This window comes from Sarcophilus harrisii, chromosome 4, assembly GCF_902635505.1.
Source record: "Sarcophilus harrisii chromosome 4, mSarHar1.11, whole genome shotgun sequence".
NCBI lineage: Eukaryota > Metazoa > Chordata > Mammalia > Dasyuromorphia > Dasyuridae > Sarcophilus > Sarcophilus harrisii.
The window spans coordinates 71,484,944-71,497,797 of record NC_045429.1 but is presented as its reverse complement, the minus strand read 5'-3'; the positions used below and the strand labels follow the sequence as shown (position 1 = coordinate 71,497,797).

Here is a 12,854-nt window from a genome sequence, read left to right as displayed (position 1 = left end):
TTTCTGTTGCACTTTACATATATTATCTCACAACTCCGTGAAATGAGTACTATTATTACCTCTATTTTACAGATGAGGAAATAAGCTCCAAAAGGTTGTTATTTTTCCATAATCACAAAGCTAGTGGGTAAAAGAGACAGAATTTGAATCCAGTTCTTTCCAACTCAGGATCTAGAACTGTTCACAAAAACACTGGCTATAGAGAATGGGAGAGAGAACTCTAGAGAAACCTGGAAGCAAATAAAGAGGTTTTGCCCTGGCCTCTCTCTGTTTCCTAAAGCCTTTTTCTATCCCCAGGCTTGTTTATTTATTTTGTTGTATTTGTGTGTGTGTGTGTGTGTGTGTGTGTGTGTGTGTGTGTGTACAGCAAGGGTTCCTTCCTCTCCCCATCTTTCCCCTTTTTAGCTTCCTTTCCTCTGGATCCTTTCCCTCATTCCTCCACCTCCACCTTTGTCTCTCCCAGAAACCTGTGAATTCCAGAGAATTCCAGCCTCAGGCAGCTGCCAGGAGTGAGAGCAACAGACAGAGCCTGTGCCATCCTGCAGAAGTCTGCCTGTGCCTCCCCCAACTCTCTGTGTGCGTGTGTGCATCATCTGTAAGAGCTCCCCTCTCCCCCCTCCCCTCCACCTCCCTTTCCTTTTCTTTTCATGAGATTCAGAGCTAGCGGAGGAGCGGGAGCAGCATGTCGCTGCAGTTGTTCTAATCTCGAGGTTCTCGTGGTCAGCCTGGCTGCCCCTCGGCTCTCCAATGTACCAGGCGGCAGCAGACTCTGTCATTCAGGGCCTCACTGAGCCATGCCCAGACGGAGCCCATCCCAGCCGTGTTTCTCCCGCCGCGCTGACCACCACCAGACAGGTAAGGAAGGCAGGGCAGCTAGCATCCCAGGGAGTCAGCCCCTGGGATGCAGCAGAGGCACGGAGAGGGCAGGGCTGCGGGGAGCCGCCCCCTCCCGCAGTCCCTCCCCCTCGAGTCCTCAGGTCCTCCGAGCGCCCCTTCGGCAGCTGACCCCCAACACTGAGCCTGGTTGGGAACAGCAAGCCAGTTAGTTCAAGGGTGGGAAGGCTCTGCTGCTCTGGCCTCTGCTGGAACCCTCATCAATTCCATTAAGCTGCTGCTGTCAAGAGTCTGAAGGTTCTGCCTGCCCTTCTTAATTAGCAGGTCTAAGCTGCACATTGTCTCATCCTTACCTTCTTCCCTATACCAAGTAAAACTCTCCAGGTCCTTTCTCTCTCTCTCTCTCTCTCTCTCTCTCTCTCTCTCTCTCTCTCTCTCTCTCACACACACACACACACACAAACACACACACACATTCTATTTCTCTCTCATTCTGTCTCTATATCTCTCTATTTCTCTGTCTCTGCATCTCTCGCTCTCACATTGTTTCTCTCTCTGTGTCTCTCTCTCTCTTACATTCTGTTTCTCTCTCTCATTCTGTCTCTGTATCTCTCTTTCTCTCTATATCCCTCTCTCTGTCCCTGCATCTCTCGTTCTCTCTCTTTGTCTCTGTTTCTCTCTGTCTCTGTCTTTGTCTCTCTCTTTCTTCTTCTCTCTCTCTTTCTCTCTCTGTTTCTCTGCCTCTGTCTCACTTTGTCTCTCCCTCCTTCTGGCTCTCGTTACAAATCCCTTCGTTCCGCTAATGATTTCAGGCTGCTATCTTAAGGTATGACATCTTCACTTTGTTTTAAGTTTCATTTATTCATTCATTCATTCATTCATTCATTCATTCATTATTTTGTTGTTGTCTTAGCTGCATCATATGCAAATTGGATCTGCTTTGTTTTGAGTTGGGATGCAGGTCAGGTGATAAATGCTGTCTCAGAAGAGCTCAATTTTACAATGGGTTACAGTGAGATAAAAATATGTTGGAGATAGCAGGTTCTAAGCACTGGGTTTGGCATTGGCTAAATGGGTCTCTCCCAAGGCTTTCTTTTAGGGTTGCCTAATGTGTGACTTTCTTTAGAAGCAGTTCTCTCTCCTTGCTGTATAATTTGACATGATCCATTTTATCGGGCACTCTGTAATAAGACCCCTGTGGTCCTGGCCTCCAGGAGTTTGCAATCAAATGAAAGCCCATGCCATCCTCCTTTGGGGCTATTTTTGGTTAGTTTGTTCTTGTAGACTTGGAAAACTTCAAGGTTTTCAGGGAGTGTACAGGAGGCTCTGGAAAGTGGAGGAGGAAGAAAGCTGTTATTATGAGATAATGAGTGCTTTTAAAAAGTTGCAAGGGTTTTTTTAAAAAGCAAAATGGTTTTATTATTGTTTTTATGATTGTTGTTATTATGATTATTTCTGGGGCTATGGCTTCACAATCAATCAAGAAGGTATTTAATGAATACCTGCTGTGTGCTCACTTGGCTTTCTGGGAGAAGTCCGGGTGGGGGAAACAGTGGAGAGAGACATATTTTTGTGTGCGGATTTTCACAATGTAGCCAGACTGGAAGCTGTGCTACTTTTTGTAGGATAGACTCTGGACTGTGAGATTCTCTTGGCCTCTCTCGGACTCCACATACCATTCAGGATACAAATAATACCTAAACATTCTTCATTAAATCCAGTTATCTTTGTTTTCTCAGCCCAGTTGAATAAAACATGTTGCGAATGAGATTTGTTTCCACATGAACCAGTCGACGCCGAACAGAGGAAAATTATTCCTGATCATCCACATGAAATGGATTGTATCCATGACCCTGAGCAGCATCAGCCTCTCAAATGTGAGACAACTCCAGTAGTAACAAGGGCTGGGTGGGGTGAAAGGCTCTGTGTGGATGGCTTAACACAGTCCATTCCCTCTTTGATATTGTAATAGATTCACCTTTTTGTTGATGTATATGCTACCTCCTTCATAACTTTGCAGATCTCAGACTAATTCCTTTCCATCTGCATATCTTTTGTCCATGATCTTTGGTAAAACAGGGTCAGTCCAATGTAATGAAGACTTTCCTCTAGTTCTTTTGACATTTTCACGAATTCTAGTAGAATATATGGGCTTTTCCTTAGTTATCCCTTGTTCCCATCATAAGACTGGTCCACTTCCTTCCCTTCCCCCTAGTCACACATTTCTCTTTTGACACCCTTTCTACCACTTCTATTCATAATTCTGCATTGGCTATAGTACCTCTTAATTGCTTATTGAATGAATCCTCAACTTTATTCAGAGATAGTGGTGTTCTTTGACTTGCAGACATTCAGAATGAATATTGTTTTTAAAAATATGGGCTTGTGTTTCAGAGAAAAGATTGAGATCATTAAAAGCTTTGTACTATTTCCCAGAGTTGGTAACATGATTTCTTTCTCAGTTCATTGACCATTTGCAGTTCTTGTCCCAGATTTGTATAGGATGAACCACCAATTCTATAGATTGTCTAATTGCATAGCAAATTCTGGGGCAGTAGATATTCTTCATCCATTTTTTTTTAATGAATAGGTGGTCCAATTCTTTTGAGCTCATCACTATTTCCTGAAACAATAACAATAGCAACTTGGAATTTGTCTTATTGATTATGAATTGAGATGGTACACAAAAGTCAGCGCATTTCACTTTTTCTAATTTTGTGCTCGTTTCCTTTTTTGTCCAACCACTTAAAGTCTGATCTATTGCTCCTGATGTGCCTAATTTAGATAAGTTCCTTCCTTGGATTCTTTAGTATCGGGGTTCTCCATTTTTAAAAATAATTCCTTTAAGAATAATTTAAGAATGCTTCCTTGACATCAGAATTTACAAGATGTCTATAAGGTGTTTTGAACTCCTTAGAAAAGGGTTCCAGAATGATCAGTGTATCTGAAAAGCTTTTTTACAAAAATTAGAAAAAAAATTCTTTTTACAGATAGAATTCGGTAGGAATTTTTAGCCTTAGTCCTACAGGGGAAAGGGAAGACAGCATGCCTATATCAAGCAGAATTTGTTCACTCTTTCCTTTCAATAGAATGTACCCATAAAATCCCTCCTCTGGTCCCTGGTGCAGATATAAGGGCATATTCAGTACACATATAGAATTTCTCAGTCTACTTCTTGGTTCCAGAAGGGAACTGTTAAAGAGGAAGCTATAGCTGGAAGATTTTCTCCACCATCTCATCTCTGCTCCTGCAGCTATACCCTAGCACCCTAGGTCTAGTTGCTATAGATTTTTCTTTTTGTAAAATTCAAGAAGGCTAGTTGGAATGGGGCAGAGAGGAGATGGAGGGCAGGGAAGGAAACCTGAAAGTTTCCTGCTGGCAGTCATTCATTTAAAGGAAAAAAAAGGATTAGAATGATCTCAACTTATAGGTGGGGGGTTGATACTGGTAGGGATAGAGTGGAATGACTGGGAATTATGCTGGATTTGCTAACTGCAGGCAGCTCTGGATCCTAGCAGTCAATGGTAAAACATTTATTACTGCTTAAGGAGGGCAAGAGATTCATAACTGATGTCCTGACATTGAACAGTGGGAGCAGAAAGTACCTCATTTCTACATCTCTGCTCTAGGCCTTTACCACTGGTCCTGTGGCCTAAGTTTCTGGCACCATTCCCAAAAGTATCATGTAGGACCAACTGACCTGGTCTTTGAAAGGTTCTAGGGATCTGGCTGATGAAGGTGAGAAGGAGCATCATCTATGAGGAATGCTGTGTGAAAGGGACTCATACACCAGAATCCTGGCTAGGGAAGTTGGAGGTGGAATATAAATAGCATTAAAAGCCAAACATGAGGTTATATCCAATTCCAATGGCAAAGAAGTCAAATGAAGTTGCTTGAGCTGGAAAGTGATGTGATAAAAAATTGGCAACTGGGTAAAGATGGTTTGGAAAAGGGAGAGACTTGAAGTAGGAAAACATAAAGGAAGTTTTTTGTTATAGACCAGACAAGAGGAAGCTAAATGGCATAGTGGACAGAGCACTGGTCCTGAAATCAGGAGAACCAGAATTCAAATTCAGCCTCAGGATTGGAGAAGGAAATGGCAAACTCCAATTTCTTTACCAAGAAAACTCCAAATGCAGTCATAGAGAGTCAGATATGACTGAAAACACCAAATAACAATATATTTGTGCATTTTCTCCCCCATTCTAATATTAGCTACTTATGGAGAAAACCTAGGATAAAGTGAATAGAGAAAAGGGAATGGATGTGAATGATATTATAGAGATTTGTCAACTGATTGGGTACACAGGGTGGGAGAGAGTTGAGAATAACTTCCAGGTTGAGGAACTGGAAGGATGGGAATCCCCGAGGCAGAAACATTCCTATTCATGTAGGAGTAAGTATGGTTTTTGATTTTTGTTTTTGTTTGCTGAGATCCACCATAGAACCTTCTTTAATGTCTCCCGGTGGGTAAAGTCAGAACTCAAGTAGCATTTTACTTTTAATGCTTTATTAGTAATTATATGGTAATTGCAATATTTCATAAAAGAACATATTTAGTTCTGTGTTGGTATCATTTTCCTACTAGACAACCAGGTCTCTGATGGCAGAATCTTATGATCTAAATTTTGGATGGGGGAGGGTATTCCCTGACAATAGTTGATAATTCAACTCAATAAACATTTGTTATGGGTTAAAGCATAGGGTTTAGATTTCGTTGTCCTCTCTGAGTTCAAAATTGGACTCAGACAGTGTGGCTTTAGAGGAAGTCACTTAACCCTGATTGCCCAAAGGAAAAAAAAAAGATGTTCTGTCCTCAAAGAGCTTATAGTCTATATAAAGTGTTGGTAAGGGATGTTGGAATAACATTTTCAAGATGAAAAAGATCTTAGCTGTCCCATGGATATGGAGATCTAGCAAAATGAGTTGCTTAAGTGATGGGAGCATTAAAAATTAAATTTGACCCCAATTCCTTTGACTGCAAAGCTAGGCCTCTTTTTATTTCACAATAAATTTGGTTTCTAAAAAAAGTTGCTAAATATACTATAAGATGCTAATTCAGAGAACAAAATATGTACATTTGTAATTATTATGTAATATTTTATTAAATATTTATTGTACACAATGCTGTATTGTACAGCATATAAGGTTCAATATTGGCCTGAACTTTAGGAAACCAACCTTGTGTTTCTCTGAAAACAAATTTATTTGCTATAGGAAAGAGAAAGCCCAAGAAACCAAATAGGATTAGGGAAGTCAGGCAGTTCTATAATGAGAGCAGAAACCAGAACTCAAATACCAGAAGCCAACTATTGTTTACTTTCCAGAAATCACAGCTGTTTCTTTTTTTTAATCTTAGAGAGACTTTTTCTCAGTCTTTTGTAGCTCTGAACATTTGATAAGGGATGAAATAAAATTCGCTTTCTTAATACCTGGGTTCATACATTTAAATGGGGACTTTTATCTTTCTCAAGTGTTTTAATTATGATGACTGTGGGCCAATTTGATATGTGGGCATCTTCCCAAGGAATCATTAAAACCTCACTTTTTTTGTAGCTATTTCAAAAAGCATAATGGATTCTGTCAGCCCTAGGTGCTAGAATTAGGGTCTTTGGCAATTTCTGGGTCAGGGATAATGATCACAGGAAAAATGTAAGAGCTCAGGGCTTTAAGTTTTAGGCTTAATTTTGGTCCTGGAAAAGTTGGAACACTACTTCCTCCCCACTACCACTTCCAACTTTTCCCTTTGTTGCCATAAACTTTCCTTTCAAATTCACTCTATTTAAATTTTTTTTGGATCTATATTGATTATGGTGGCCTTTGTCTACTTGTTCCCCAGTCATCTTCCCTTATTTCTCAAGGAGTTTAGCACCTGGCTCAGTGTCTTTCTTTTCTCAACTCCTACTTTTATATTAGATAGCTTCAATCTTCATATTCTTTGTCTTTCAAACACCCCATTCTCCTATCCTTCTCCTCAAAACTCTTGACCTGCTTCCTCTTCTTCACCTTAGCTAGCACAGATAGTTGTTGATTTCATCATCATTCCACTTTCTTGATCAAAACTCTGGTTCTCATCATTCTCTCTCTCTCCCTGTGTTTTACCCTTCCTTAACCTATCCTTTTCCATCACTGGGCAGAAAGGAGTGATGAAGCAGAGAACCATGAAGTCTCTCTATCCACTAGTTCTTTCCCTCTGTTGAAAGTAAGTTGACTCAGTTGCCCATTGTTCTCAGTCCTGCTTATCAATCAGTATTGAGGGAGGCTCTGCTGGGGAAGGAACAACTAAGTGTGCAGCTTTCTCTATCACCTGTTCTTTGTCAGGTACCCCTACCTGCAAATTGTTACATTCTCACTGCCTTCTTCTGCTGAGGTGGATCTATCTGGATTATCTTAAAATTATCTATGAAAGTTGGCTCCACCTTCAAGCCATTGCTGATCTTTAGTGATCAGCCATATATCACTTCCTTGATGTTTTGCCATTGAACCCAGGTGACTCTGGGGGGAGATTGTGACCTTGCACAACTTTCCCTCACTTAAATCCAGTTCACTTGCATGTCATAGCATCACCTCCCTGATATCATGGTCCTCCTCAACAATGAAGGACAAACAACAACATATGGATTGTCTTAAATTTACCTATAAAAGTTGGCCCTACCTTGGAGCCTTTGCAGCTCTATAATGATCAGTGTACTTACAATAAAATCTTTTAAATTCTCTTTATTCTGAGTTTTGCCTCAGAGTAAAAAGTCCAAATGAAGAATTTTCCTTTCAACATCTCCTTTCTTTAAATGTGTGAAAATTTCTTCCAACCTTAAAAGCTTTCACTAGATTCTACCTCTCTTCAGTTATCATCTTATATCTCTTCTCATTTTCTCAGATAAAATTGTAATAACATTGTCTATTTTAACATTTCCCTTGGGGGAAAATGAATTATCATATGTAAAAAAGTTATTTATACTCATTGCCTTTGTTTCCCTCTTTTCATTCACCTTTCTATCTTTTGTAATCTGACTTCCATTTCATGATTCAACTGAGACTTCTTTCTCCAAAATTACCAATGATTCACAAATTTGATGTTTAGTCTTTCTCCCCCTCAATCCTCTTAGATTGATCCCCCTTTTTTGTCTCTCTACAACCATCTCCAGTCATCTGAATCTATATCTGGCCACTGGATCCAGATGGCTCTGGAGGGGAAAGTGAGGCAGGTGACCTTGCACAGTCTCCCTAACTGAAATTCAATTCACTTGCATGTCATGACATCCCCTCCCTGATGTCATGGTCCTCTTACAGAACAAAGGACAGACACCATCACCAACATTTGATACTGTTAACTACTTTTGGATATTCTTTTCTCTCTGACTCTACCTTCTTCTGGATCTTCTGTTCCCTGACTGACAGCTACTTTTCAGGCTCCTTTGCTGGTTTTTCATCCATTTCATGTCCTATAAAAGTGGGTGATTCCCAAAGTTTCTATTTCAGGTCCTTTTCTCGCTACAAGATTTTTTTTTAGCTCTCATAGCTTTAATTATCATCTCTGTGGAGATGATTCTCAGGTTTGTATATCTAGCTCCAGTCTCTCTCTGACCTCTAGTTCCACATCAATAACCTATTTATTGTACATTACAAACTAGATGTCCTGGAGACATCTCAAACTCAATATGTCAAAAACAGAATTCATTATCTTTCCCCTCAAAATCACCTCTTTACTGAATTTCATTGTTCCCACCGAAAGTATCATTACCCCAGTCTCTCAGATTTGTATTTGTGTATTATCCTGGACTCCTTATTCTCCATTACCCCAGGTATTCAATCAAGTATCAAATCTTGCAATTCTGACTCCACATTTCTCACATCCAGATTCTAAGATTCCACCTTAGTTCAAATCCTCTTCACTTCTATCTAGACTAGAGAAACAGATCCTAGGGGTTAGTATATTGATTGAGAAAACTTAAAATTAATGTGATCAATTCCGTATTGTATTTGTATTTATTTTGTTAAGCATTTCCTTTTTAATCTCAGGGTAGAAGTTGTTTTTTGGGAGAAATATACTATTGTAACAGATACTTAAATGGCATTCCTGCCTCCAATCTACTTTCTTCTTCAATCTATTCTCCACACAATGGCCATTTCCTTAAAAACAGATCTGACCATATCACTTCCTTACTCAGGAAGCACCAGGTATCTTTAAAGTCCCTTATTTCTCTTGCATCTAGGACAAATTGTCTCTTTAAAGGTTTTTTTTTTAATACCTTGGAACCTGGTTCCAACTTCTTCTAGCCTTAATACATGATTACTTCCCTTCCAAAACTTAGCTAAAATGACCTTCTTTCTATATTTTTTACATGTCACTCCATCTCCCATGGACTCTTTGTAATGGCTCTTTTTAAATCTTGAAATGAACTCAGTGCTCACCTCCACGTTATAAAATCCTTCCCTTCTTTTAGGTTGAAGATTAGGGACAGTTTTCTACTTGGAGCCTTTTCAGATCCTCCCCTAACTACCAGGGCCCTAAAGTGCCTTATATTTATTTTGAATACAGAGTATCTCAAAAGTCTTATAGAAGCTCTAAGCTACTGAAGCTTATAAGTTTTAGTAAGCTCATTAGGCTTTAATGGTTTAAAATGCCATTAAGATTTTTGGGATACCTGTAAACTTATTAAGTACATGGACTATCCACCAATACAATGTTCCCTGAAAAAAAATTTTTTTTTTGGTCTTGTATCCCCAGGACTTGGCATAGAATCTGGAAATAGTTGGTGATTAATATACTCTTTTGTTGTTATTTTAATCATGTCTGATTCTTTGTGACTCTATATAAAATTTCCTTGGCAAAGACTTTGAAGTGGTTTGCCATTTCCTCTTCTAGGTCATTTTACAGACAAGGAAACTGAGGCAAACAGAGCCAAATGACTTTCTCAGGCTCTCACAGTTCCTAAATGATTGAGGTCAGATTTGAATTCAGGAAGATGAATTTTCCCAACTCTAATCCTGGTACTCTATCCATTGCTCCACCTAGCTGTCCCCCCTCACCTAGCTGATTAATTGATTGAATTTAGGTCTCATTTTCTGGATGTCCTGGAATCCCAAGAGTTCCGTTCTTTTTTTGCTTTAATTTTTTCAATAATAAAGAAAATAAAGCTGTTTTTAAGGGAATAAACCCATGTTCAGAGAAACAAGATTTAATTTGAAGAAGGAAGGGGCTCTAATTATATTAATGTGGAGTCTGGTATAGCATCATGCATAATACGTACGTAGTCTGTAGATCTCCCTTAAGGCTCATTGCCAAACCCTGGGGAGCCCTTAAAGGGATGGGGGAGACAGAGTATTGTTTATTATGAAATAGAATTTTCTCCTGTGGGGCAAGATCCAAAAGGTATCCTGAGTCATCTCTTCCCACTTGGTATACAATCTTAATATGTGTCTGGTATTCGGGTATGCTTCAGGAAAAGAACCACTGCAAATCAACTGTTCAGTTCTGTCAAAACTGAACACAGTTGTATGGGAGATAAACTTTTCATTTCTTGACAGTTCATGGTTCTTCCATACTGTTTGGTAAAGGATTATGGAACTTTAGGTTGCAGCCATATTCCCAAACCTGATTTGCCTGACTTCTTGTAGCCAGGGTCTGTGGATCCATATTTTGATTTGAGGGACAAGGATAATTATATCAATCATAACTAAATGTTATGATGTTTTACAGTTTAAAAGCACATTGAGTTAGAAAATTACAAATTAGCACTTCTGATTTTGCATTATGTTTTTATTTTGCTAAGCATTTCACAATTATATTTTAATCTGGCATATCAATAGTTCTATGATATAGTTAGTTTAAATATTATTCTTTACTAAACTAATGTAAATTGTCAGTCTCTCCATGTCTTAGTAATTTTCATGAGTTTTTGTGAGTCTAAATTTTTTAACATCTGATGAGAAATCATCATTAGCTGGTGATAATCCTCTCTGAATTTAATTAGACTGGTCCTTGGGCATCAGATTGGGAGGCAGAACCTGTGTGATTCAGCTACTTATTACTTTCATGATCTTGGGTAATTTATTTAACCTCTATGAGCCTCACTTCTGAAATAGAAGGACTGGATAATGAATGAACAAAAAAGTCTTTAAGTACTTACCTCTTCCTCACCTTGTGCTATGTGTTGGGGATACTAATATAAAACCAAAGGTAATCCCTGCCCTCACTGAGCTTACATTCAAAATCAAAAGCATATAAAGGGGCAGTGGTGGCCAGGAAGATAAATTTTGGTCCAGAAAGTTACAGTGAGCAAGAAGGCAAGGGGGAATAAATTGACATACCCCATACAGGAACAAGGGCAATGGTGATTTGATCATGGTTCATAGATCCTGAACTGGAGTGGGTGGAAGAAGGCAGAAAGGGGGAATGAGTCAATTAATGAAGAGGCTGTGGAGGATGTGACAGAGAGGAGGGAATGAAGTGAAATCTGGGTGCCAGCTTTGAAATAAATGGTCTGGGAGAGTTACCAACCAAGACAGCAGGGCTCCTGGATGGGGTATGATCTCTGGTAAGCTTATCTAGGTAGAAAGTGGTGAATGAGGCTGAAGAAGAGATGATGGCCAGAAAGAAGGGAATGAAATAAGAGCTGGACCATGACTTTCTTGAACTAGAAGCCTGGGAGACGCCATCCAAACAGGAGAGTAGGACCCCAAAGAAGAAGTTCTTTCAGGGATATTTCTGATTTCTCACTAAGAATTTGGAGGAGGTGGCTGGAGAGGAGGGAGTAGGTGGGCTGTTAAAGACCTTATAGCTCAACAGAGAACAAAAGGTTAAAATATAACCTAAGAGGTAGCCAAGTGATGAAGTGGATAGAGCCCCACCCTGAAGTCAGGAGGACCTGAATTCACATTTAGTGCCAGACACTTAACACTTCCTAGCTGTGTGACCCTGGGCAACCCCAATTGCCTCAGCAAATAAGGAAGGAATCGAAGAGAACATGGACAGGTATGAATATATAATCTCTTTTATTATTATATATGCTTTCTTGAAATGAAAAATTATTGTTACATATTTTGAATCCTGCTGAGCACATACGAATGTTTTTGTTTTTTTTTAAATTTTCCTTTTCTTTTTTTTTTCCTATTTTTTCCCCCTTATTTCGTATTTAGTTTTAAATAAATAAATAAAATTTTTAAAAAGATCTTATAGCTCTAAATTTATACTCAAAGGCTTTCCAGTTTGGACCAGCCCAAATTTGCTGTCTGCTAGAATGAACTTCAAGAACCTAGGATTATTTTCACCTTGTATTGATATATTTGAGTAGTACTGGAGTAACTGTTATTTCAACTGCAAATATTTAAAAAAATTATTAAATTTTTTTTTACAGTTTGGGAAACTGAGCCACAGGTCAGTAAAGTAGTCCAAAGTTACACAGCTAGGAACTTATAAAGCTATGCACTTATCTCACTTGAATTTCCGTGTTCTCTATACCAGAGGTATCAAAAATGAAATGTGGGCTACGTGCCATCCACAACACTTCTGAGTGTAGCCCGAACCAGATTAGAATGTAATTGGGAAATATTTAACAAAATAATTAAAAATACAATAAAATAATGATAATACTAATATGTAATTTTCTAAGTCAATATGTGGCTTGTAGGGATCTTTATTATGACTCAGTAGGCCCTCTTCCTTTTTGAGTTTGACAGATAATGGGAATAAATATATTAACAGTCAGCAACTCCATTTCGGTTTTAAGCTTCCATTGCTTTAAGCGTCCATTTTGTGACTAAGTTGTGGTTGGATAAACTTTTTTTCTATAACCAGAGGAGTGCTTGAATTTATCAATGATGTGATATCTCCAAAGTTGGTAAACACTTATTAAAAATAGATATATCCCCCGAATCTGGTAAACAACCAACAGACATGGACTATCTTTTATTTTTTGTGTCCTCTATCACCTAATACAGTTCCTGGCATATAGTATGGGCTTGATAAATGATGATTGATTGATTAGTGACTAGGAAAGTAAAGTTTTGATGTTTAGTTT

The 12,854-nt window shown here is 38.9% G+C and overlaps 1 protein-coding gene across 2 annotated transcripts in view; it reads left to right on the top strand.

The window, feature by feature from the left end:
* The first annotated feature begins 554 nt into the window (after positions 1-554).
* Positions 555-12,854, top strand: part of RGS8 (regulator of G protein signaling 8) — a 68,540-nt gene continuing 56,240 nt past the window's right edge. Inside the window, exon 1 of one of the 2 annotated variants that reach the window (XM_012547722.2) lies at positions 555-855. In XM_012547722.2, coding sequence (XP_012403176.1) covers positions 748-855 — 108 coding nt within the window. In that variant the 5' untranslated portion in view covers positions 555-747. Of the gene's footprint in view, positions 856-2,564; positions 2,712-12,854 lie in introns of those variants that run through there. The other variant, XM_031937003.1, reaches the window with a different exon arrangement.